This window comes from Seriola dumerili, unplaced genomic scaffold (assembly GCF_002260705.1).
Source record: "Seriola dumerili isolate Sdu_G_001 unplaced genomic scaffold, Sdu_1.0 BDQW01000149.1, whole genome shotgun sequence".
NCBI classification, from domain to species: domain Eukaryota; kingdom Metazoa; phylum Chordata; class Actinopteri; order Carangiformes; family Carangidae; genus Seriola; species Seriola dumerili.
In genome coordinates, this window is record NW_019174404.1 from 6,656,123 (window position 1) to 6,680,365 (window position 24,243).

The 24,243-nt window shown below is 40.3% G+C and overlaps 1 protein-coding gene across 2 annotated transcripts; it reads left to right on the forward strand.

Moving 5' to 3' along the window:
- Positions 1-433: 433 nt before the first annotated feature.
- Positions 434-22,558, forward strand: LOC111225500 (nardilysin-like). Of its 2 annotated transcripts, none has more exons than XM_022750416.1 (32): positions 434-459; positions 1,146-1,374; positions 1,939-2,197; positions 2,490-2,571; positions 3,767-3,920; positions 4,583-4,656; positions 4,845-4,940; positions 5,123-5,245; positions 6,649-6,706; positions 7,485-7,558; positions 7,972-8,041; positions 8,957-9,034; positions 10,133-10,253; positions 12,796-12,854; positions 13,220-13,274; positions 13,371-13,475; positions 13,976-14,099; positions 14,449-14,535; positions 15,745-15,864; positions 16,001-16,052; positions 16,376-16,526; positions 17,390-17,517; positions 17,733-17,895; positions 18,085-18,116; positions 18,414-18,552; positions 18,657-18,704; positions 18,817-18,869; positions 19,985-20,068; positions 20,307-20,397; positions 20,618-20,734; positions 21,719-21,808; positions 21,967-22,558. In XM_022750416.1, the coding sequence occupies exons 2-32, from the start codon at positions 1,181-1,183 to the stop codon at positions 22,189-22,191; spliced, it is 3,306 nt and encodes a 1,101-aa protein (XP_022606137.1). In that variant the 5' UTR covers positions 434-459; positions 1,146-1,180; the 3' UTR covers positions 22,192-22,558. The 2 variants fall into 2 exon arrangements, with proteins under 2 accessions (XP_022606137.1, XP_022606138.1); XM_022750417.1 differs by having other exon boundaries at positions 448-459; positions 1,032-1,374.
- Positions 22,559-24,243: the final 1,685 nt, after the last annotated feature.

Consider the following 24,243-nt stretch of genomic DNA (forward strand, 5'->3'; position numbering starts at 1 on the left):
GCATTTAAAGATGTACGATTGCAGTTTTCATGGATACAGAAGCTGTCGTGTGGCTACAGCTGACAAGATAGTTCATATCCAGTTAAACTCTAAGGAGATTTAAAATAAATTATAAAAACGACCAATTATGACATTTACCGGTTATGACATGTGGTCGGTTGAACACTCTGAAGCTAGCCGTCATAATCATAAACAGATGGCGAACAGCTGCCGGTTACATCCAGGTGGCCAGTTGTCGCTGCCTCTGTCTCATCCCTGCAGCTTGTTACAATGAAACCATTCCTGACTGCACCGCGCACACGTGTTATAGCCAGAAACCACGCCCCTTCACCTCACGAGCCAACCGGAGGTCGCCATAAGCAAGGGCCGGTTCTTGTCAGCCAATCACGGCGCTTCTTGTTGGGGAGGACACTCGCGTTCACATATGCTGAGGCCCATCTGCTGTGAGCCGGGAGGAAGGTACGGATACATTGTTGTCGCACCGGTTTCATGAACTAATCCTAAAAGTTTGTTTTTTAAATTTCGGTTTGGCTTTGCCTTGAAACAAATTTATACCTGAGCGAATCAAAGCTTATTTTAAAGAATATTTGTAATATATTGACATTAAATCCTACTACTAGCTTGTAGCACCCACTTATATTTACTTTTTCTCTGTGAGTAAAGGGTACAGTAGCCATTTCCTCTCAGGTATTTCATTGCGGTTCTTGGTGGTTCTGTCACTGTGCCTGTGCAGCTGAGAGGCTCAGGTTTTGGTTGGGGTTGGGGTTGGGGTTTGTGGGGTGGTCGACCTGGGTCGTATTTTAGCTGACATCCAGTTGAATAGGGCGAAACCACCAGACAGTCTGTGTGAATAGCTGTATTGTGGGCGCTGGCTTGTGTGTGTGTGTGTGTGAGTGTGTGTGAGAGTGTGAGTATGACAGCTCAGGTTCAAACCTATAGGCCTCTGCCATAGAGAGAGAGTCTTGGTTAATGTGTGTTGTTTTTGTCCCACTGGTTTCTGGGCTTTTATTCTCTCCACACTCGTCTGTCAGAGAGGGTCTTCATCATAGCTCTGTTCAGGCTGACACGGTGTGCTGCCGTGCTGAAGAGTAAATTACCGGTGACAGCGAGCTGTCCTGTTGTTTATGGTCGCGCCTTACTGTCAGCCCGCAGTGCCAAATTCTCATCATCTCTGCCGAGGATGCCGCAGACAAACAAGTCCAGAAACGCCCCGGCGTCTGACTCTACGGGCTCGGTCCATGTTGGAGCCTCAGCAGAAGATCCAGAGCCGGTGTCTTGTGAGGTGAGCCTGACTGCGGGGGACACAGGAGGAGGAGAGGACAATATTGGAGACAGCGAGATCATCAAGTCCCCCAGTGACCCCAAACAGTACAGGTAAAGGACTCCTCTACTGTAGACTTTAAAAAAATAACATCCAAGCTAATTCTTTCATACTAGATACAGAGTATTTCAATTAAGCATTGTACTGTAGTCCTGTTACATGATTTATTTCCCCTATTCAGTTTATTCTCAGTGATTGTTATTAATATGATTTCATGTGCAATGATATTCATCAGGGGATAATATTTTTTGTATTCATGAATGTGAAAGTGCTGAGAAAATGACCCAGATCCACTAACCCAGATCCAAAAATGATATCGAGCCTCTCTTCCAGCAGGATCAGTGCAGTATTATTGTAGTTTGATGGGACGATTTCATGCTATAAGCACACACCAGTGCCTGGGGCCTCTGTGGGGCACACACACAGAAAATTTGCTGTGAAAAAGCACAGAGAGCAAGAGAGTCTCAAAGGGTCGAAGATGCAGTCTACAAAGAGACATTTGATTTAACAGCCTGTTCGAAATAAGAACAAAACAATGAGAGCTGTAAAACATGATGGAACAACAGTGTTTCTCAAAGCTCTCTGCGCTGTTTCACCTTTGACTTTACTCACTTCAGGTACGTCGTGTTGGAGAATGGACTGCGAGCTCTGCTCATTTCAGACTACAGCGGACCAGCAGCATCAGAAGACGAGGACTCTGATGGAGAAGATGAGAGTGAAGAAGAAGAAGGAGAAGAGGAAGAGGAGGAGGAGGAGGATGAATCTGGAGACGAAACGGAGGACGAATCTGAGGCCGACGACGATGAGAGGGGCAGTGATGATGATGAAGATGATGACAAGGAGGGGAAGAAGAAGAAAGGAAATGCAGAGAAACAGGTACCAGTTGAAAGCATATGGCGTTACCTCAAAACAAACGAGCGCCTATGTTCATTGTAATTGGGGAGCGTGTTATCCAGTACAACAGTGTGGCTCATTCATGTGTGTTTAAACAACAATAGATCTCTTTGGCATACTTCAGTCAGGTTTTGGCTACAAAGGAAATACATGTTGTTATGATCAATTCATTTGTTGGCTTTGTTCTTTTTTTTTACGGGGTTTGTTGACAATATTTATGCTTTTTAAGTGTGTTGCCAGACTCTAAAATGACTCGATATCCCATGTGTTTCAGTCTGCAGCTGCGCTTTGTGTTGGAGTGGGCAGCTTCAGTGACCCAAGTGACCTCCCCGGTCTCGCCCACTTTCTGGAGCACAGTGAGTAATTAACCTGAGAGATTCAAGTCATTTCTTTGGAGAAGTATTTCTCATCCTTTGTTTGATTCAGTAGTTTATTCATCCTCTGATGCCTTGTTTCCTTCATCCTGTTTCCTATCACTCATCACAATTATGTATGCATACCAGATGCAGTTTATTGCCCTCTTTGCCTGTTTTGTCTAGTTTTACGTCACTTAATAATAACTGACATTTCCCAGAATACCCTCCTCCTAGGGCCAGATTAACCCAGGCTGCAGGGCAAAAATTAGCTTTTGGGCTTCTTTTGACCCACTTTCCCTTCTGCTCCTCTGTGTATTGTGTATCTAACCAATCACCTCCAAATACCCATTTAGTTCACACAGAAGACTACACAGCTAGCAGTACATGCAAAGGATTTGCTTTATGCCAGTTTTGGTAATTTAAAAACCTGTTGTTGTTTTTTTTGTGAATCTGCACCTTGTGTGCACAGTATCACCTAAAAATCATTTTCTTACAACCAGATTTTGACTCAGGGTCCCTATATGAGAGAGAGCATTGGGATAGGTTACTAATGGCCCTCATCATTTCAGTTAATATTGGGCTTTAGAGGCACATATTCCGAAATTTGGAGAACAAACAAATAATTAATTGACTACCACCAAATTACACACATAAAACCTGGGGCTTTTAGGGTCCCTCAGTTGGTAGTCCACTCCTGCCTCTACTGATTGAGAATAGGAAGGAACTTGTTGCTGTAAGTGGGGGCACGATGGCAAGAGATTTTCCGGTCAAAAGAAAAGGCCAGACTTAGTCACGTCCCTCTGAATTCTGAATTGCATTCCACTCTATTGATGCTGCTGTCAGTGGCGAAAATCTGTCTCCTCCACTGATGTGATTGTTGAACATTGTCCCTAAATGGCCAGTCTGTAAAGAAGCCCTTTTTCATTCTTACCGACTGTCATCAAAACTGTCACAGAATGCTCGCAGCAATATCTAGAGCTATGTGTGCAGCTATATCTGAAAAAGAAAAGCTATCAAATTCTGTTGTGGCTCAGCTAGAAATATAACACAACACTGTGTTTGGCCAGCTCTGCACATAAATAAGAAAATCGCAAATGCAAGGCACATCACCAAGAAGCTTTGGTGGATTTTTCTTTTAAATTCCTTACATGTTTGATTTATAGCCTAGCCTCTCCTCTCCTCTCCTGTGTCCCAGTGGTGTTCATGGGCAGCGAGAAGTACCCCTCAGAAAACGGCTTTGATGCTTTCCTGAAGAAGCATGGCGGGAGCGACAATGCCTCCACCGACTGCGAGAGGACCATCTTCCAGTTTGACGTCCAGAGGAAAAGCTTCAAAGAGGCTCTTGACAGGTGAGGAAGCATCAGAGGTTTTGCTTGTTTTTTGGAGCGGTCGCTCTGAAGAAGTGGACTTATAGAGAACCATCAGAGGATTTACAGATGAATAAGAAAAGGAGAAATAATTAAAAAAACAGTTATTACATACCAACCACAAGATGATCGCTCTTTGGACTCCCAGTGACACATAGAGCCAGGTCCTTGGATTGTTGTACACACAGAGAAAACACACTGTCACATCCTTAAATGTTACTCTGTCGGACATGGGTAGTTTAAGTAAGTTTGAACTTACAAACCACTGGTACAACCGATGTCACATCATATTCTGGGAATTTCAGCCATATTGCCACTACAAATGTTTTTATATTGTACTTTATTGCATGATGTATTTTGATAGATGTTACCAAACACACTGCCTCCATAGTATTTAAATAAGAGTACAATTTTTGATGGGATTTCTGTCCCTGTCGAAATATTGTTCCTATGTGGGCATCATTTTTGCTAATACCTATTAAAATAAAGTATGTGATTGGTCTTTAATGTGTTTGGGACGAACATTACAGGCTGTATCGGTGTGTGTTGGTCTACATCTGTTTGTTCCTGTCTCACCTGTGTCCTGTCCCTCTGGCTAGTATGTAGCCCCTGATTATAGCCTCTCTGTCCTGTCACCCTCTTAGGTGGGCTCAGTTCTTCATCTGCCCCCTGATGATCCGTGACGCCATTGATAGGGAGGTGGAGGCCGTTGACAGCGGTGAGTCCCGGTGCCTTTGTGCATTACTCCTCCGTACTGAGAGGTTAAGTTTCAGCTGTGTGTGCTTGCCGTTAAACTTTTCACCCTCCGCGTCGGTGTGCTCTCCTCACGCAGCTCTCTTGCACACCATCGATTGCTTTCTTTCTCTTGTTGTCTTGAGTTTTTCTGTCTCTCCGTCTGTCTGTCAGAGTACCAGCTGGCTAAGCCATCGGACTCCCACAGGAAGGAGATGCTGTTTGGCAGCCTGGCCAAACCTGGACACCCTATGGGCAAGTTCTGCTGGGGTGAGTTGGCAAACACAACCGCTGGGACACATAATACACGCAAGGGCCTCCTTCGGGTACGTTCAGCAATAACAAACAGGAGGACCGAGACCATCGCCAAGTTTCCTTTCTTGCTGATATCCCTACATTTGTAAACTGTTTTTTTCTACGTTGAATTGATTGCTTACTTGTGACGACACCAGGGAATGCCCAGACACTGAAGCAGGAGCCAAAGAAGAAGAAGATCAATGTGTATAAGCGGCTGCGTGCCTTCTGGAAGAAACACTACTCTGCCCACTACATGACTCTGGCTGTGCAGTCAAAAGGTTAGGAAAATCAGTACCTATCATTACATATCAAGACCTAGTCAGTTGGTAGAAATGTAATCGATTTCTTTAATGTCAAGCAGCAAATTAATTTTGTAATTGAAAAAGCAATCTGTGGATTAATCAACAATTAAAACAATCATCAGTTGCAACTCTAATAATGATTCAGTTCATCCATGTTCAGCCAAGTGTAGATAATCATTCCCTGAAATTGCTGTATTTCTCCAAACAAAGTCAGATAGTTTTTTTTTGTTTGTTTTTTTCCAAGGGTTTCAGAGAAGATATCACACAGCTAATTAACTACTGCGTACGAGTAAAATGATGAGTGCTGCGAAAAATCATCCTATAAAACGGCTCAATCTGACGGTCAGATTCTTTCATGCTGCAACCTCTAGTGCTTGATAAACACATCTTCACCTCAAAAAATCAACTATTAAAATCAGTAAATCTTTAATCAATAAAACAACAAATGATATATAACCAGCATTTACATGGGAAATTGATGAGTCATTGAAACGCTCACGAAAACATGAGATGTTACCTTGACTCTGTTGTCCAGGACACTGGGACATCATTGTTCAGTGTGGTTACAGGTACTTAAAGCAGGGCAGGAGTGGGTCATGTGTCCACAATGTGATCCTTTTTTTCTTTTTTTAGGCACTGATCCCATTATTGTTAACTATGTATTGATAGTATTGTTTCTGTGAGTATTGAAACCCCCCCACTATAAGAGAACACTCCGTAAACAGGGAGGTTTCTATCTGTGATTTAAAATTGTGAACAATAATGTTGAAAAAGACACCTGCATCTTTTTCTGTGTTATTTGACACTGACTCTGCCAGTTACAGTTAAACTACTTTATAGAGTTATAGAATGTAAATATGTTGAATTACAGAATATATATATACAGTATACAGTATACAGTGCATGCATGCTTATTGCTGAAAAAATAAATGCGGAAAAACAAATGACATCGGAATTCTAAATCCAAATGCCAAATGTGTGTAAACAAAAATGCAAAAGTACAAAGAAGACGGGGGCCTCCATCCATTCCTGCATTAACTGACAGGTTATACAGCACCACACAATAGCTGCTTTGCAGTTATGATGATTTTAGATGCCGTTTCATGGTTTGTTTACATTAGTTAGAAAAACAGAATGTGCTGACATGTCATCAATATTTTAGCATCATAATAATACATGTGCATATATACATGTATCTGTAATCTATAGGGTAGAACAGGTTATCGATTGGGCCTTTTTAAGGGCCAGATGCAGTCAAAGCATGGAGCTATCACTACAGCTGCTTTTTTAAAAAAAAAAAAAACCTGCAGTTTTCAGTCCGAATTATTGAGACACACTTAAACTCTAATTTCTCCTCCTTCACTCGGTGTGTCCTTCAGAGAAGCTGGACACTCTGGAGAAGTGGGTGAGAGAGATCTTCAGCAAGGTGCCTAACAAGTGAGTATTGAAGGAGAGGCTCTCAGTCACTGCGATGAGCTGCTGGTGTGATATAGATTGAGTCTGAATATCCTTTGAGACTTTGCTCAAATGTAAATGTCAAGCTTTCCTCCGTCTCCTTCTCGGCTCTTTTTTTTTTTTACCTCTCTTCATCTCAGATGTTGTTTTTCAACAACATACACCTGAAAGGGATCATTCCTCCCTACAGTCAAGCTGAATTAGTATTTTCCTACAGAGCTCCTCTTCTGTTTGCTTTCTGAGTCATTGCAGTGGGATTTTTTTTTTTTCTTAGAGAATCAACATGCATATCACTATCATGTGGAAACCACATAACCACCAGTGTTTGAGGCTTTCATTTCAATTAAAGGATTACATGCTCCTGTATGAGTTGATGAAATTCCTCCATATGTGAGCTCATGAAATCTTCTCAAACAACTTCAGCTCCTGTAGGTGAACTAAACTCCTTTTCATCAAGCTAATAACATATTAAAGGTGACATTTTGAAGTCGCATCTGGCAGAAACATGGTGCTATTTTTGTGATGTGTAAATAATTGTTGAAAACAGTCATCTTCAAACTTGTTCTCAAAACTTTTTCTTATCATTTGTTAAAAATATCCAGTGCCATTACAGTATGACAAATGTTTTGTCTCTTGTTTTCCTGAAGACATTGGAAATGAGCTTTTAACAAGAGCATTATTGTGGGTTTAAGGCATGTGTAGTGTGACATACTGACTGTTTAATTGATGTTAATTCATAATTGTGGTTATGTGTCTACAGTGATCTGCCCAAGCCAGATTTCTCTGATTTGCTGGATCCCTTTGAGACACCAGCCTTCAACAAGCTCTACAGAGGTACTGATCCATCTCACTGCGTATATCTGAACACATGGTGCACTCTGAGCAGCAGTGGCTCCCAACCTCAAAATAAGTCTGAATTGGTCAGGAGATGATCTAAAAGATAGTAAAAAAAAAAAGGTTTATCTTTTCAAGCTTTCTTCGAATCTCTGTTTTTTCTTATCAATTACTGGGTGATTTTACCTTTTCAGGCCCCCAATAAAAGAATCTGTGGAGGGAAAAATTACTCTTTGGCTCAGACGACCTGTGAACATAGGCAAACAGATAAGATTCTGCAAGGTCGCATAGCTTTGTTTTAATGGATCACAAGTCAAAAAGGTTTGGGACCAGCGCTGTAGAGGAAATATAAACCCGCAGTTGGTTATCTCTCTATCATGGTGTTTTCTTTCACTGTGTTTGTGTGTATGCAGTCATTCCTGTTCGGAAAGTTCATGCTTTGAATATCACCTGGGCTCTTCCCCCTCAGGAAAAACACTACAGGTGAGGTACATTCAGTAAATCGACCTGTTCTATCGTTGCATGATGCTGGAGCTGTAATCCATTCATTTGTATCTTCCAGACTTGATTACTGCCTTTCTCTCTCATCTTCCTTGTTGCGCTGCGAGTCAACTAAGTCTCCAGCTTGTTCTGAATGCTGCAGCTAGAATTGATCATTGATGAACTGATTACCAGTGGGAGCTAGAGTTGATTTTAAGATTCTTCTTTTAACTTACAAGCCCTCGCATGGACTTGCACAACCTTACTTATCTGAACTAATTATACCATGTACTCCGACACACCCTCTTTTCTCCCTTGATGCTTGTCTCCTCATTACTTTAGCTCACAAAAATCAGTTGGCTTCAGAGCATTGGCTCACCATGCCGGGCCCTCCATTACTTTTTAAAGAAGAATGTTCAGTTGAAATCTTTAAATCAAGACCTAACCTAAAACCAACCTTAATTCACTTCATAACAGCCTACTCTACAACTCACTGAAACACACACTGTTTTTAATGTGGTTGTTTTATTTGTATTATTTAATTGTTTTATTTGCTTGCTAAATGTTTTGTCCCATGTATCCTCTTTAATTGTGAAGTTCATTGGGACCTGCTGCATGGTGATTCTGCATTTTAGATAAATTGATAGATGTACAGTACATGGTGCAGGGTACATAAATGCAGAGTTAGACAAGAACTGTAACAGACCATGCTTTCCCCTCACTTGAGAGAAATTGCATCAAATGTGTTTGTTTCTCCTTTTTTTCCCATGTCGCTGTCTCCTATCTGCAAAGCTGTGCCTCTTCATATAAACATAGAATTAGACCAGCCAAAAGATACCATGCTTTTGCCCTGATTGTAGAGAGATTGCATCAATGTTTTTTGTTTCTCCTTTTCATGTTCTTCCCTCCTCTTTTCAGAGTGAAGCCTCTCCACTACATCTCTTGGCTGATTGGCCACGAAGGCACAGGAAGCATCCTCTCAGTGCTCAGGAGGAAGTGAGTGTTATTGCCTCTGTCTGTTTGTTTTTCTGATTCGAGGGCACTCCAAAAACCCAGTTAAAAGGTATTCAATTTGCTGGGTATACATGAGCTTTTTCATGCTCCGAGCGAGCCACGAGTGTTTGAGGCCAATCTTAAAACTATACACTTTGCTGGCCCACTTGATGATGTGATTCATACATTCTCATCGCTGGATGTGGTTGTACAAGAGCGTTTCAGCCTCTTGTTGCTAAGTGGCAAAGTGATTCGCCAAAGTCTGTGCAGTCCCACAATACCACGAGCTCATCCAAAAGTCCCCTTACCATCAGTACCTCTTGGCGTTTGATAGAATATTCCTATTTAGTGTTTGTGCTGTTTTCCCTTGTTGATAAATGACAACAGTGAAATTTGAGTGTGCTCGGTCTCAGTTCCCAGTTGAAACAAACCTGCCGAGGCAGTGGAGTGGTTGTTTTTTATTGAGTTCAGACAATCACGTCGAGGGCTGAGAGGCTGGTTTTGAAAATGTGGCCATTGTTGTCCCCCTCATAGAAAGTGGGGAATGGTCTGTCTATCTGTGTCCATCACCCACACTGTTTGAGATGCTGATCAGATGCCTTAACATTTAAAGGGCCCTACAAGTGTTTTTGCAGGTTTTAGTGCATTTACTGTACAGCAGATCAATAAAAATGTGTTCTCTACATCACTGCAGTACATCAAAGAACATCATATGTTTTTTTTTATTTTTCCCACCACTGATGAGAACCTTCAGAGATCTAAAACTTGCTTTGTGTGATCCATCACAATGAACATGTTTTCTACTTGGTATTGCAGTGCTGCTGACCTTTTTTTTTTTTTTTTTTTTTTTTTTTTTTTTTATTAATGAGTGCATCATCACACAACTCAAACATGTCTTTATACAGATAAATGCAGGCATGATGGTCAAATGCATGATATAATTTCTTCATTCAGGGATTTCAAAAACTTTGTTAAATTGTCTGCAAGCAAGACACAAGAGTTACATACTTTCTACTCACTGCCCTTATTGTGCATTCTTTTTAAAGTCAGTGAAATAACTGATATGTTTGTGTGTGTGTGTGTGTGTGTGTGTGTGTGTAGATGCTGGGCCCTGGCTTTGTTTGGAGGAAACAGTGAAACTGGTTTTGACCAAAATACCACCTACTCTATCTTTTCCATCTCCATCACCCTCACTGACGAAGGTTTCCAAAACTTCTACGAGGTAAAGGAAACTCTCTGTTACAATTGTCTGTTCTTCTTTTTGTTATTCTGCCTTCAGTGAATCACTGACACTCAGGGCTGAGCAGATGATATCAGACAAAATCAAGCATTCATCACCAGTTCATCATTTATGATCCAGATCTTTTGTTGTCAGATAATACAGAATCAGTGTTTCTCTTGTTTTTGTTGGTATGTAAGTTAGATATACTCTGCATGCACCCAGCTGGCCCATTTGTCTTATTTTCATTAATACAACAATTTCAAGGAATCAATCTATGTTATCAGTTGCTATGACAACTGTTGAGTTAAACAGAGAGGCAGTTGGCGATTATTCAGCAGGAGCACTGCTTTCTAATCTTAAGCACTTTAATGGAAAAATGTTTCAGTCAACAAACATGTATTGAAAACTACTGTATAAATACTGCAGCAGCCTTGAGGACGCTGTTTACTGTGATGAAGAACACTTCATCCTCCACTCTTTGATTCAGAGAGGATGGACCTGGAGTTGTTTAGATCAGAGGGTGCTAGTTTTCTGAATCATAGTGCAAAGATGCAAATGCAGTCAAGTGTAGTAGTATTTTGTTAGCTGGAGGTGTGTGGCACACCTGAGGCTCACTTGGTAACAGTGTGAAATCAGGAAGATGCTTCCGCGCATTGTACCGGTGGTTGTGTGAAGGACAGCTAACAATTAGCTTCCGTTCACTGTTGTCATGATTGATTGCACAAACATATGCTGTTTTTAAATGTGCTTTTTAAACAAATTGACTTGACTTGATTTGATTTGATTATTTGTGAACGGTCGACTAAATGATTAAATGTTGCTAACCTCGATATTCTCCACCAGAAACACTAGTTGGTTAAAGGAGCTATAAGTTTTGCTATTTTTAAAAAGTCAACGTTAGCATTAACAGCTATTTACTTGCTAGTTTTGCCAAGAGGATCAGCCTGCAAAGAGCTCCTTTTAAAATAACTGATATTTTGTTAATGTACAACGCTGGTTAACTGTTGCATACAAAATTTTACAATCTACAGCACCCCTCTCCTCGAGCTAATGCCCAGATGTTGTGAACAAGCAAGGTGGGAAGGATAACATCTCGTAAAAACCAGCGCGGTTTATAGTATTTTTAGTCTAGTAAGTGAAAATAAGGTTGTATGTAGGCTCTCTCAGAATAAACTGACATATAACCACTTATTAGGAGCAATACATAACCACATTCAGCACAGGCATGTGGATGCTGACCTGCAAGGTAAGAAGATTGCTGGTGCTAGTTAGCACCACACTCGCCAAAGCAATATGATATTGTTTACCCGCAGATGCTGTGATCCCAATTAAATTGTGCTCAGTTTTGACTGTCCTCGGATTATTTTCCAACTTATAGTCTAGTCAGCTAGTCTATTCACTAAACTCTGTCAATCTTGACACCAAAGTTGCAGTTTGCTGCTGGCTTATCAGTTTCATTCTGTTTCCATTAGGCGGCAAGCCACCAGCATATTAAACTGGTGTAAGCAACAACAAAAAAAAAAACCTCACTGCAATGCTACTTTATACGTTCAAGGCTACAGTTGTTCAGTGAGCTGGGTTTACTTTGTTCGGAACACATTGTGCAGGACATTCAACACATCATACAAATCAATCCATCATAGAATTAAACATGTTTAAATATACATTATAAGTATAAAAGATGAGACCTGGAGGGAGAACTGGACTTTGTCTTGACTGGACACTATTTGCATGGGGAACAGACTTGGACACAAGACGGAGACCACTAACCTTTCTGGAGTCTCTCCTGGTTGCCTGGAAACTGGTGCTGGCAAAGAAAAAGCATAGTTTCCAAAATGTCAAACTATTCCTTTTTAAAGTGCTAAGGGTTTGCAGTTCAAGAGTTGAATAACCTTAACCTACTAAAATACACAAAACACTACAAAATAATTACGAAGAAAACCATTAGCAGGAAACAAAATTTACTTTTAAGTGCCTAAGGTTCACTATTCAAGAGCTGAACAGCCTCAGGGAATATACTTTCTTTTTAAATTGCCCAGATTTAAAACGCAGTTTCCTCTACTTTGTTGCGTGCACCCTTTGCATCCATAGAAATTATGAAAGTCATACTTCTCCTGTGTCCTCCTCTTACAAACACATTGGTCAGGACTGAGAATCCTTTTGTTTGCCATTAATAATTATTACTCTTAGGCGGAGCTGACATTTTCATTTACATGTTTGAATCTCTAAAAGGGGGCAGAATAAATACACGCATTACTTTCTGTTTAGTATTTAAATGTAGTCGCCTTTTTGCAAATAATTGTCATCACTTGTTAATGACTGTAATTATATAACCGTACTCGGCATGATTGGCAGCCTCTTTCTTGCATCAGTGTGACTTATAGTTTATCAACATTAACACTGCATTTCACTTAAGCCCCATCATTAATGGTGACTAAGAGGGGATTTTACAGTAATTTTAGCAACAAATGAACGTGATAATTTTGTAACGCTGAAACACTTCAAGTTACGACGTCTCATTCTTGTCTGTGGGCTGTTAAAGGTGACTCACCTGGTGTTCCAGTACCTGAAGATGCTGCAGACGCTTGGACCACAGCAAAGGTACTGTCTCTTTCTCTCACACACACACGCAAACACACACATCACGCACAGAATCATACAAAACAACACCACAGAGATGTACAAAAACTGCCATTTATGCTTAAATACAACTTTATTCTGTCTGGCTTTCAGGTACATTGTAGAGTATGAGGTAGTAAATACTGCGTTATATTGCATACTGTGACAGGTTAATGTGTATGGCTGGCTGTTTGTTCATTTATATATTAATGCCATTTATTAGTTTTAGTTTTGTTATGATCCCTAATCTGTTATGAGGAGTGCTGATGTTGTGACATTTGAGATTTTTGCCTGGGATGAATAAAGATAATAATTCTGTCTATGTATTTGTTTGTTCGTGCTTTCAGAATATACGAAGAGATTCAGAAGATTGAAGCGAATGAGTTTCACTATCAGGAGCAGGTAAGAATCCAAACACCCATATGCTGCCATGTTGGATGCTTAACAGCAAGTTAATATTGTGTTATGTCCGCTGAGAGTGATTTTCCTTTTTGTCAGATTGACCCTATCGAGTATGTGGAGGACATTTGTGAGAACATGCAGCTGTTCCCTAAAGAGGATTTCCTAACAGGAGATCAGCTGATGTTTGAGTTCAACCCAGAAGTAAGTAGTTCAGTAGTTTGGGGAGTGAACCATTTCAGGGTTGTTTTTTTTTTTTTCCTGAAATCCTATATTACCTTATTTTAGAAAAGGATGTTAATGAAACAGGTCATTCAGACGTGGGAAAATAAAGACATTTTTCCTGTCTGATATGTAAATGATTTTGCAGCACACACCTTTTTTATATGACAGAAATATATTTGCTGGAGCTGTTGGTGCTGTCTTTGATTGTTGGATATTATTTTGCATCAAAAGTTACAGTCTAATTGTGGCTTTGCATATTTTCTGTGATGGCAGCAACGTCTTTTAAGTTTTTCTGCTTCTTATTGTGATTGACAGCTGAAATAGTTCGCACACAAACAAGCAATCTAGAAATGGAGGGGAAAAAAACATTTTACTCTCCTCTCTTTTGCTGAAGACTTTTTTTTCTCTTTTTTTTTTGCCTGTGTGTCTCTTTCTGTGTGTGTGTGTGTGTGTGTGTGTGCGTGTGTGCGTGTGTGTAGGTGATCGGTGCAGCTCTGTCCCTCCTCACCCCTGAGAAAGCCAACCTGATGCTGTTGTCACCAGAACACGAGGGCCAGTGTCCCCTCAGGGAGAAGTGGTTTGGCACGCAATACAGCGTGGAGGGTGTGTGGGTTTTTTTGTTTTTTTTTGTTGTCTCTCTGTATGTGTGTGTGCGTGCTTGTTTACTGTCAGCGCAACAGCTCCTTCCCACAATGTAGGGATTCAGTGAATACATTGTCTTTTTTCCCCCTGTGCAGTGATATAATGCAGAGAGCCTGCAGTAGAAATGCCAGCATTTATCTCTGTCTTGTAGATTGTGAACAATGGTGTCGGAACAGCATTTAAATTAGACAATGTACAAAACCACTGTTTCACTTTTGTTGCAATAAAGACTTAAGATCACTCATCTCAAAGCACAAATCGAAACTGCAAATATATCCTGTATTTTAATAGATGTTTTTACTTCTCACAGACATCGAGCAGGAGTGGATGGAGCGGTGGACAGGACACCTGGACCTGAACAATGACCTCCACCTTCCCGCTGAGAACAAGTTCATCGGTGGGTGAATACATTTCTTTGTGCAGTACGGGCAAAAATGTGTCTTTCTTGAGCCAAAAATGCTGCAAGTATCCGAAAAGTGTCCAACAAAATGATCATGAACAAGATGCAGTTTTGTACTTTTGTTCTCCATTCATCTGTCTAACCAGTAATTAGATTTATTGACCAGACTTGGAGGATGAGTGGATTTTTGTGAATATATTCTGTCCTTTTTAACGTTCATTTGTGAGACCTTCATCTAATGGAGGTATTATAATTCAAGGTCAAATTTGTGAACTCATCTTCTATATCCTAAGCCTCAATTGAACAGGATTTATTTCTCTAGAAAAGGTCAGGTGATTTCATTGTTGCCTGTAATCATTGGTAAATAATACTAATTTTAGTGCTCCGCTACAGAGGTCTGGTACGCTCACTTCTTTCTAAGTCCACACCTCCAGATTTTTTATTTTTCATTTTCAAACTTCCTGACTCAAGTGACATCACATGAGGCAATTTGTTCGATGGTAGGTTTTTTTTCACATATGTAATAGTACTCCACAAGACTACAAACACAAATTAACAGGTTTTGCCTTCCCCTTTAATAAGTGCAGTGGCGATGAAGGTCACATGGTTTTCCAAAGAACCAGCTACAAGCTGTATTATACCAGTTGTTAATAGTGGCCGCCCAGATGGACATTTGTTATTATATTACTCCTGTCTGAATTGGATTTTTAGACGCTACTTGGTGCAGTTGTGTTGGATACATTTTTAATATCAAACTTACTTGCCTGACTAAAAGCTTACGATTTCCAACTTTGGAAATCTTTCACCATCAATCCGACAGACATAAAAAAGTTATGCAAATCCAGTTATTGGAGTAAATTAATTAAAGGTCAAGATTTTTAACTCTAACATGGCAAACAAAACAGCTCTGGTACAGTTCTGACTGAACGTTAAGGGCTGATACATTTTGACATTGTGTTGTGTTTACACATTTCGTAAGGCCACAGCACCACACGGCCAATTCTGATAAAATGAGGTGATGCGTCTTCACTTATCAGCCCAAGGGTTCCTGAATCATTTATTGGGGGGAACAACATCTTTCTCTGTGTTGACAAGTTGCTGCATGTTTATCCCCAAACTATATATATAGAGTTGTTGAAACTCACACATTATTTATGAGTACCGAGTGGAATAATGCTGATGTATTGTTTATGTGCATTTGTTCAGCCACTGACTTCACCCTGAAGCCCTCTGACTGCCCAGACACAGAGTTCCCTGTCCGGATAGCCAACAGCGACAGGGGCTGCCTGTGGTACAAGAAGGACAACAAATTCAAAATCCCGAAAGGTGAGATGTGTGTGAGTGAGCAGGTGTGTGTGTGCTTGTACTGTGTGCATCATTTAGCATGCAAGATGTTTCCGTAAAGACATTTAATATCATTAGAGAGGTGCTGACACCCGGTTGTCCTTCTCTCCTGCTGCAGCCTACATCAGATTCCACTTAATCTCTCCTGTAATCCAGCAATCTGCTAAAAAGTAAGTTCAGGCTCAGATATAACCTTGTGAAAATAGCATTTGTTTTTTTCGCTGTAACACTCATTAACATCTGCTACGTTTCTGCCTTTTTTATTAAAATTTGTTCCCTCCCTCCTTCTGCCTTATATTTCATTCCCTTGTTTCTTTTCTCTCTGTCACCTCCAACTCATCTTTCTCACCTCCTTTCCTCTGTCTTTCCTTTCTTCACTTCTTGTCACTTTCTTCCTTCTCACCTTTCTCCTTTCTCTTACCTTTCCTTCCTAATTACCTCCCCATCTTTTCCTTCTCTCCATTCTCACGCCCTGTCCTTCCTCCCCTCCCAGTGTGGTCTTGTTTGACCTGCTGGTCAACATCCTAGGCCACAACCTGGCAGAGCCGGCCTATGAGGCTGAAGTGGCCCAGCTGGAGTATAAACTGGTGGCCGGTGAACACGGCCTGGTCATCAAGGTCAAAGGATTTAACCACAAACTGTCTGTGAGTGAAAGTATCAGGAGAAACTGCACATACACAAACTTTCTCTGTAATTGTTGCCAACGTGTATATACAAGATATTTTAGATATAGTTGTCTAAGATAACTGTTTGATACCACTTTCTAATAAGGCATACTTTACAAGGTGAAAAACATTTTTAACAGTGTTAATAAATCACTTATTATAACTTTATCGATCATAACAATAGAGATAGACAGACGTAATTTGCCTTAATAAGGAATACTGTACATTTTTGGGTGGACAATATTTATCATCTATTATTTGTCAAAACCTGGCAACCCAACAGTTCGTCTTATTATTGGCTTTATGGTGATCAATAAAGCATTAAAGGAGGGTTTTGACATTTTGGGAAGCACACTTATTGACTTGTCTTGCTGAAAGTTAAATAAGAAGATCGATACCACTCTTCATGTCTGCACGTTAAAAATGTGTCGGGAGCCACTGGATGGTTATCTTAGCTTAGCATAAAGACTGAAAACAAGGGGAAACGGCTAGCATGGTTCTTTCCAAAGGTAACAAAATCTGCCAACCAAGAGTGTACGAGTGTGTTTTAAAATGTCAAACTATTCCTGTATTAATGGTTATGAAATCATTTCAAGTCTCTCAGAAGTTCTACCCACTAGTTAATTTATATACAGCTGCGTTTTTATATAAATCTGTTGCTACTTCATTTTTAAACCACTTTTAAAAAAGTGATCACTGTTAAAACTGCTCAGTTAGACATAATGTCATATGTGCATAGCCACGTATATATTCTGGACACAAATGCACACACAAATGTGGTTTCATTATTCATATTCATGATAATGACGGTCAGTCTGTCTTTCTGTCATTTCTGTGTGTAGCTGCTGTTCCACCTGATCATTGACCGCCTGGCCGATTTCTCTGCCTCCCCTGACGTCTTCAGCATGTTCTCAGAGCAGCTCAAAAAAACTTACTTCAACATCCTCATTAAACCTGAGAAACTGGGCAAGTGAGTTGTCTATCTGCTATCTTTTTTTTCTTTTTCTCTGGCACTTCCATCTTACTTTCTGATTCATCACCAAGTCTACGATGCCTTCTAGTGGTGGAATGTGTAGGAACCTTAAACAGATGAGCCTCCTCCTCCTCTTGCCGTCCTCTTTTCTTTTTTTTTTCCCACCCTCTCTCACTCCTCCCTCTCCCTGTCCTCCTCCACCTCTTTCTCAGGGACGTTCGTTTGTTGATCTTAGAGCATTCTCGCTGGTCCATGGTAGAGAAGTATCAGGCTCTGACGGCCGGTCTGACCAGCGATGAGCTGATGGAGTTCAGCCGCAGCTTCAGGGCCGAGCTGTGCGCTGAGGGACTGGTGCAGGGAAACTTCAGCAGCACTGTAAGTGGACGGCAGTCAGTACACACACAAGTAGATTGATTGACGATAGTATTAGAACTTACTTCAACTGATTTTCAATGTACTTGACATTGTTCGGTGTGTTTTGCTGATTCCTCACTCTCTCTCTCTCTCTCTCTCTCTCTCTTATCTCTACCTGTTCATTATCCTTTTATTGTGTTTCCTCCACAGGAGTCGGTGCAGTTCCTGCAGTATGTCACAGAGTAAGTCAGCTCTTACACTGAATGCACTCCCTAATGAGAACACTAATGCAATACAATCAAATAGATTTGTTTGCTGCCATACACAGTAATTTGCATTAGCTTTGGTTGTTCAATACATGATTCCCCTTTCACCCTTTTCTCTTATGCCTTGTCCTTTATTTGCTCCTTTCAAACTTCCTCCTTCGTCCTACTTTCCTTTCTTCCTCTCCTCCTTACTTCCTTATCTATTTCATTCTCTCCCCCCTTCCCTTCATCCTCCCTTCCTCCCCTTTCATCCTCCTATCTCTCCTCTGGCAGTAAGTTGCAGTTCTCCAAGTTGCCAGCAGAGGTGCCAGTGATGTTCAGAGTGGTGGAGCTTCCTCTGAAGCACCATATCTGTAAAGTCAAATCACTCAATAAGGGAGATGCCAACTCTGAGGTCACTGTTTACTACCAGGTACACACATGCGCACATCTGCAGTCCATCAGACCTTTTGTTTGACCTTGTTTTTGTGCTCACTATTTACCTCCCATTTTACTCTCCCCCTATTTTTTATCTAGTCTGGCCCCAAAGCCTTACGCGAGCACACGCTGATGGAGCTGTTAGTGGTGAGTTCTGATGTGTTTCACTTCCTTTTTTCCACCCATTTTTTTTTCCATCCGTTCTGTCGGCCCATCAGGTCATCCCGCAGTGCATCTTTGACCAAGTTATTTTTTTCAGATGCACATGGAGGAACCCTGCTTCGACTTCCTCAGGACCAAAGAGACTCTGGGGTGAGTTTCTCTACTTGTATCCATTCAAATTTTTAGCTTTATTTAAAAGCATTTCTGACACCTAGGAAATTTAGAGCGTGGTAACATTAATTTCCCCTATTTAGCATTTATATGCACGATACAAACATTTAATAAATGGTTTATAACATACTATAAATGCAGCATTGATGCTGGATTTAAGTGTTTTATTATGTACAGTTGTCAAACATTATAATGTCTCCTGTGAAGATATATTTTATATTATTACAACTGTGTTTTACCACAACCATTCAACATCTAATCATACACCAGCCTCCACTTATGAATGTGGATAGTTATATAGTTTGTTGACAAATGCATTAATAAACACTTATTGTGTGTTTATAAATCATTTAATAAATGTTTATGTACTGTATAAATTCTAAATAGGGGAAATTACAGTGTTACCAAATCAGGTGGTTTCTATTAAGCTCTCACTTACAAATTTTAAAACTCATCTTTTTTTAAACTTGCGTTTACCGAGATACTTTCACACAGTATCAATTGGAATTTGTTTATTGTTGATTTTATTTGACATGTAACAGAAAAGTTACATTTTAAATGTTCATATTTTTTGGGTCTCTCTTCAGCTTTGAAGCACATTGTTTGCATCTTTTTGTAATGTGCTAAATGATTGAATACAATTTAAATTATTGCCTACCTCAATATATTCAGGACCAATATATTTAAGATGCATAATATAAGGGTGCATAATTTATATAGCACCAGTAACTTTTCTTTCGTGTGACTTTTTTGACTTTTTTTGCATTTTTATTAAGTTTTCCAAAAGAACAAGCATGTGTCGATCTTGTTGAGAGACTGGTGGAATTTATTGTGCATGTCTAAGATGTGTGAGAAAGCCTAAAGCTTTTCACATTTACCCACACTTAAGACTGTCTATATGATTAAATTCCAACTCCTTGCTTTCTAAACTGGTTATATTATAGATTGCAAAGTAGAGAAAGTCAGGACAGGTGGGACACTAACTCTTGGAAAATGTAATGTACTTTCTCATCTAGTTATTTTGATCTGTCTCTGTATATCTTCTTCTCAACTTCTCTAATCCTAGCTGTCTTTTTTAATATCTTCTGCTGCAGGTACCATGTCTACCCCACCTGCAGGAACACCTCAGGTGTACTGGGTTTCTCTGTCACTGTGGAAACACAGGCCACCAAGTTCAAGTAAGTCTAGAACACAATCGTAACCTTTCATTTGCCCAAAAGCAAGATGCGATTTATCTTGACCGCCTTTCCAAAACCACGGTATAATCTATCTTACTGTTCACCCAAACCCAAGCTACAATTTATCTTTGTGGCCCTGGAAAGAGAAGCGAGTGGAACTGATGAATGACTAAAGGAATCAAATACACCCCATAGCCTATAATATATCTCTTTCCCCTCATGAACTTTTTTCTCTCAGTACCGAGCTGGTGGAGTTTAAGATTGAAGAGTTCTTGGCTTCATTCGGGGAGAAGCTCAATGCTCTGACCGAGGAGGCCTTTAATACTCAGGTGTGTGTCTTTGTGTGTGTATTATTTTGTGTGTTTGTGAGCTCCCTATGGTTATGGAAAAGTAGAAAAGTTACAGAAAATGATACACATCCAAAAACTTTTTAAAATGTCAAAAGTTGTTTTTCAAGTTACATTTTCTAACCATGTAAAACCGGGTTGTATAAGTAGAGGAACAGTGTGTATAAACCTTGTGCACCATGTGTGTGTGTGTTATGTATAGGTGACTGCTTTAGTGAAGCTGAAGGAGTGTGAGGACACTCACCTCGGGGAGGAGGTTGACAGGAATTGGGCTGAGGTGGTTACACAGCAGTATGTGTTTAACAGGCTCAACAGAGAGGTGAGGAACACACACCAACACACACACACACACACACACACACACACACACACACACACACACACACACACACACACACACACACACCTACAGGCAAATAGACAAACAAATGCAGACATCCTCTTTATGTGTATGTGTATTGACTTCATTCATGGCCCTTCTACTAAAATTACAATAAACTTTTACATGGCAGTAATATATGTGGGGATATTATATTGCTGTTAAAATATTCCTGCATCTCTGACAACTTAATGCACTATTCATTGACCATATGTGCCTTGGTCTTTGCAGTTTGCCCCAATCTTTGATCATATATATGTATATTCAGCTTATTTGGAAAAGAAAACACACAAAACAAACCTCAACCCTGGTTCCAAGTAGTTTATTTCTGGATTCCACCTTCCTGACAACACTTTATGCCAAATCACTAAACTATTTCAAAGCTGCATTAATTGGTTTAGTCCTCTAGGGGCAAGAAGAACATGAGAACAAACTGACAGACACACGGCCCCTGACATATCAGCTTTATGAAGAGTGTGTGGCTAATATGTTGGCAAACAATTGCCATTTTACAAATGTAGCAGAAGTTATGTGTCTAACCACCTGTCAAATGTAAGTCCAATATTCACTCTCCTTTTAGTTGTTCACTCAGCACCAACTCCTGAGAACTCCTGGAAATATCTGGCTGTTTGGTGCTGGGCAGTCTCTTTACAGTTCTTTAATGATCTGGTTTAATGACAGCAGTGAGACTGAACCGAACACTAAATGAGCTATTAAAAAAAAAAAAAAAGACTAAAAGAGGCTTAAAATGGGGTGATAATTCTGTGGTTTTGTCACCACTGACCACTCCTTTCATATAGCACGTAATCATTTGATTCAGTGTTTAAAAATATTGATAAATAGAAGTTTAAACTGTCTGTGAATGTCTCGTGTCCTTCAGCCCCACCACTGGGTTTCTTACCATCAGTGTTTCCGTGTGTTTAGATCGAGGCTCTGAAGCAGATGACCAGGGCTGAGCTAGTCTCCTGGTTCCATGAACACCGAGGACAGAGCAGCCGTAAACTCAGCATGCATGTAAGCAATGCTTTTATGCATACTGTATATATATATATGTGTGTGTGTGCTTGCGTATGTGTGTTAGTGCCTGCTGGACAGAGAAAAAGAAGGGTATTTTGCTTTTTCTTTTACTTTTGTGCTTGTATTAAAACACTAAATTTATCTGTCTCCTCAAGGTGGTGGGATTTGGTGCTGAAGAGAATGATGAAGAGGGTGGGGCTAAAAAACAAGAAGGAGAAGAAAGCAAAGAGGAAGATTTAAGTGGCTCTACCTACGGCGAAGTGTCTAAGCTCACCTTCCTTCCTGCCTCAACCAAGATGTCAGGCGCCATTGCCATTATGGACATCCCTGCTTTCACTCAAGGCCTGCCCCTCTTCCCTTACCACAAGATACTCGAATAAACTCAGGCTCAGACTATATGAGACAGACTGGCTGAGCTTTGCCTCTTACTCAGACACGTTTGGGGACACTGCCTCATTAGAGATGCAGGCACTTAATATGCAGAGGTGAAGGAAGGTTGAAACAGTTTCGGCTCCTCTCTGGTCCTGGATTCTGTCTCTGGGGCCCAGCTGTAGATTTTACTTACACTGTGTGCATAAGCAAAAAGCCTGGAAGTGATGATAGAGTTTTCTTTTAGCTAAGTAATAATCTATTCTGTTTTCTCACACTCAATTATTTTATATCCTCAGACACCAGGAGTGTGGGAGCGCTCCATTTCTTTCTCCATCCCGCACTAACTCAAAATCTTTGAATCAAATTCTCATTTATTTGGTTTGGTTAGATTCTTTGTGTTTTCCACTGTTTGTGTTGGAGCCCAGACTGAGTTTAATACAATTTAAAAAAAACAAAAAAAAACAAATCAACTGTGAAAACTGCGGAAATGACGAGTCTTGTGAAATCCAGATGTATGTGTTTGATTGATTGTGTGCTGGATTTCAAACTCTGCCGTGCACATTTTTTGTTAGCTGCCCTGGATGCTACCATGGTATGAAACTGCAAAAAAATAAATCGGAGTGAATGAATGAATTGAGCCTACAGAAAACACACTTGTATCTATGAAGTTGTCTTTACAGTAAAATGTGAAGCTCGGCTCCTACTAAAGCTGGAAGGAATTTACATTTCCACTATATTGTGGCATTTTGAATATTTTTCTCTTCTGTAAATGCCAACTGAACTGACACACCTGCAATTTTCTTGACATACAAATTACGCTAAACAACACAAACACCACAGATGACCGAGTATTGCTAGAAACCACTGTCTTTTAGGTCCTTTTGAAGTCAGAAGTGTTTGCATGCTGATGACTCAATATGGCGTCAGGTGTCTAATTTACGAAGCTTTGATGTATGTTAAAATTGTACATTACTCAGACTCTCTACCGACTCCCAAAGGAAAAGGTTCTTGCAGGCGATATTGTGTGGGCTTGTGGCTGGTGACACTCTGCACTGTTGAATGTAATTAAAAACTAATCCAGAGCCCAGCGCAGCAGAGCGTGTTAACAGAATTGACTAATATGCCCACAGGAAGGTCTCATACCATTGCAAAGTCTTCACCTGCAGTTGCCTCACACACTGCATAACGATATTGGTGTTACCTGAACTATGGATGCCAAACAAGCTTGTCCACATACAAAGTTTGAGCTTTGTGTGTACTGCAGGTACATTGTACTGTATGTGCTTGTTCAGCATCTCATTCCAAAACCATGACAATTAAAATACTGCTGCAACAACCTCTGCTCATTTGGGAATGCCACCCACAAGATTTCAGAACTTGGCTGCAGGGATTTGCTCTCGTACAGTGATAAGAGCATTAGTGAGGTTGGCCTGAGGTGAGTTTGTAGCTCAGCAGGACAGTCAAGTTTGTCTTTTTTACTGTCCATGTCTTTATGGAGTTAATTTTGTGCACAGGGCTATTTTTAATTGGTTTAATCAGTTAAGGAAAGGGCTTTGTAACTGCTGCCACAAAGCTGTAACCACATTATTGTCTAACATCATTTATAAGCAGCAGCAACCTTTAGTAACCATTCAGGCCACTTGGGGGCAGTATATACAAGTGCAGATTAAAACACAACTCCTGACATTATCACCACCTGGAGAGCTTGTTAGCAAACAGTTACCTAATTACACATACAGCAGTTACAGACAATGTCTTTCATTTGAAGTCGTGCCCACTTGGCGAATGTAAGCCCAACACTCACTCTTGTAGCTCTGTTTTGGTCTCCTCCAACGCCCGAGATGACTAAGTGGCTTGTTAGCGAAATGCTACACAATATTCACGAGCTAACATTGGTCATTAACTTGTCTCTCGATTTTTTGAGATTTTTCTTTGAACACCGGAGAAAGGTGAGAGTGAACCAAAAGTTAAGAGCTTAAATATAACGACACCGAAATTATTTATTTTGGATAATATTACATTGAAGAGGCTATTTGTAAGTTTTGCTATTGCTACATAGC

Coding starts and splice junctions, on each gene's coding strand:
- LOC111225500 (XM_022750416.1), top strand. CDS start 1,181: ATGCCGCAGACAAACAAGTCCAGAAACGCCCCGGCGTCTGACTCTACG. Junction 16,053..16,375: donor ATCCAGCAATCTGCTAAAAA/GTAAGTTCAGGC, acceptor CTCCCCTCCCAG/TGTGGTCTTGTTTGACCTGC. Junction 17,518..17,732: donor AAACCTGAGAAACTGGGCAA/GTGAGTTGTCTA, acceptor CCTCTTTCTCAG/GGACGTTCGTTTGTTGATCT.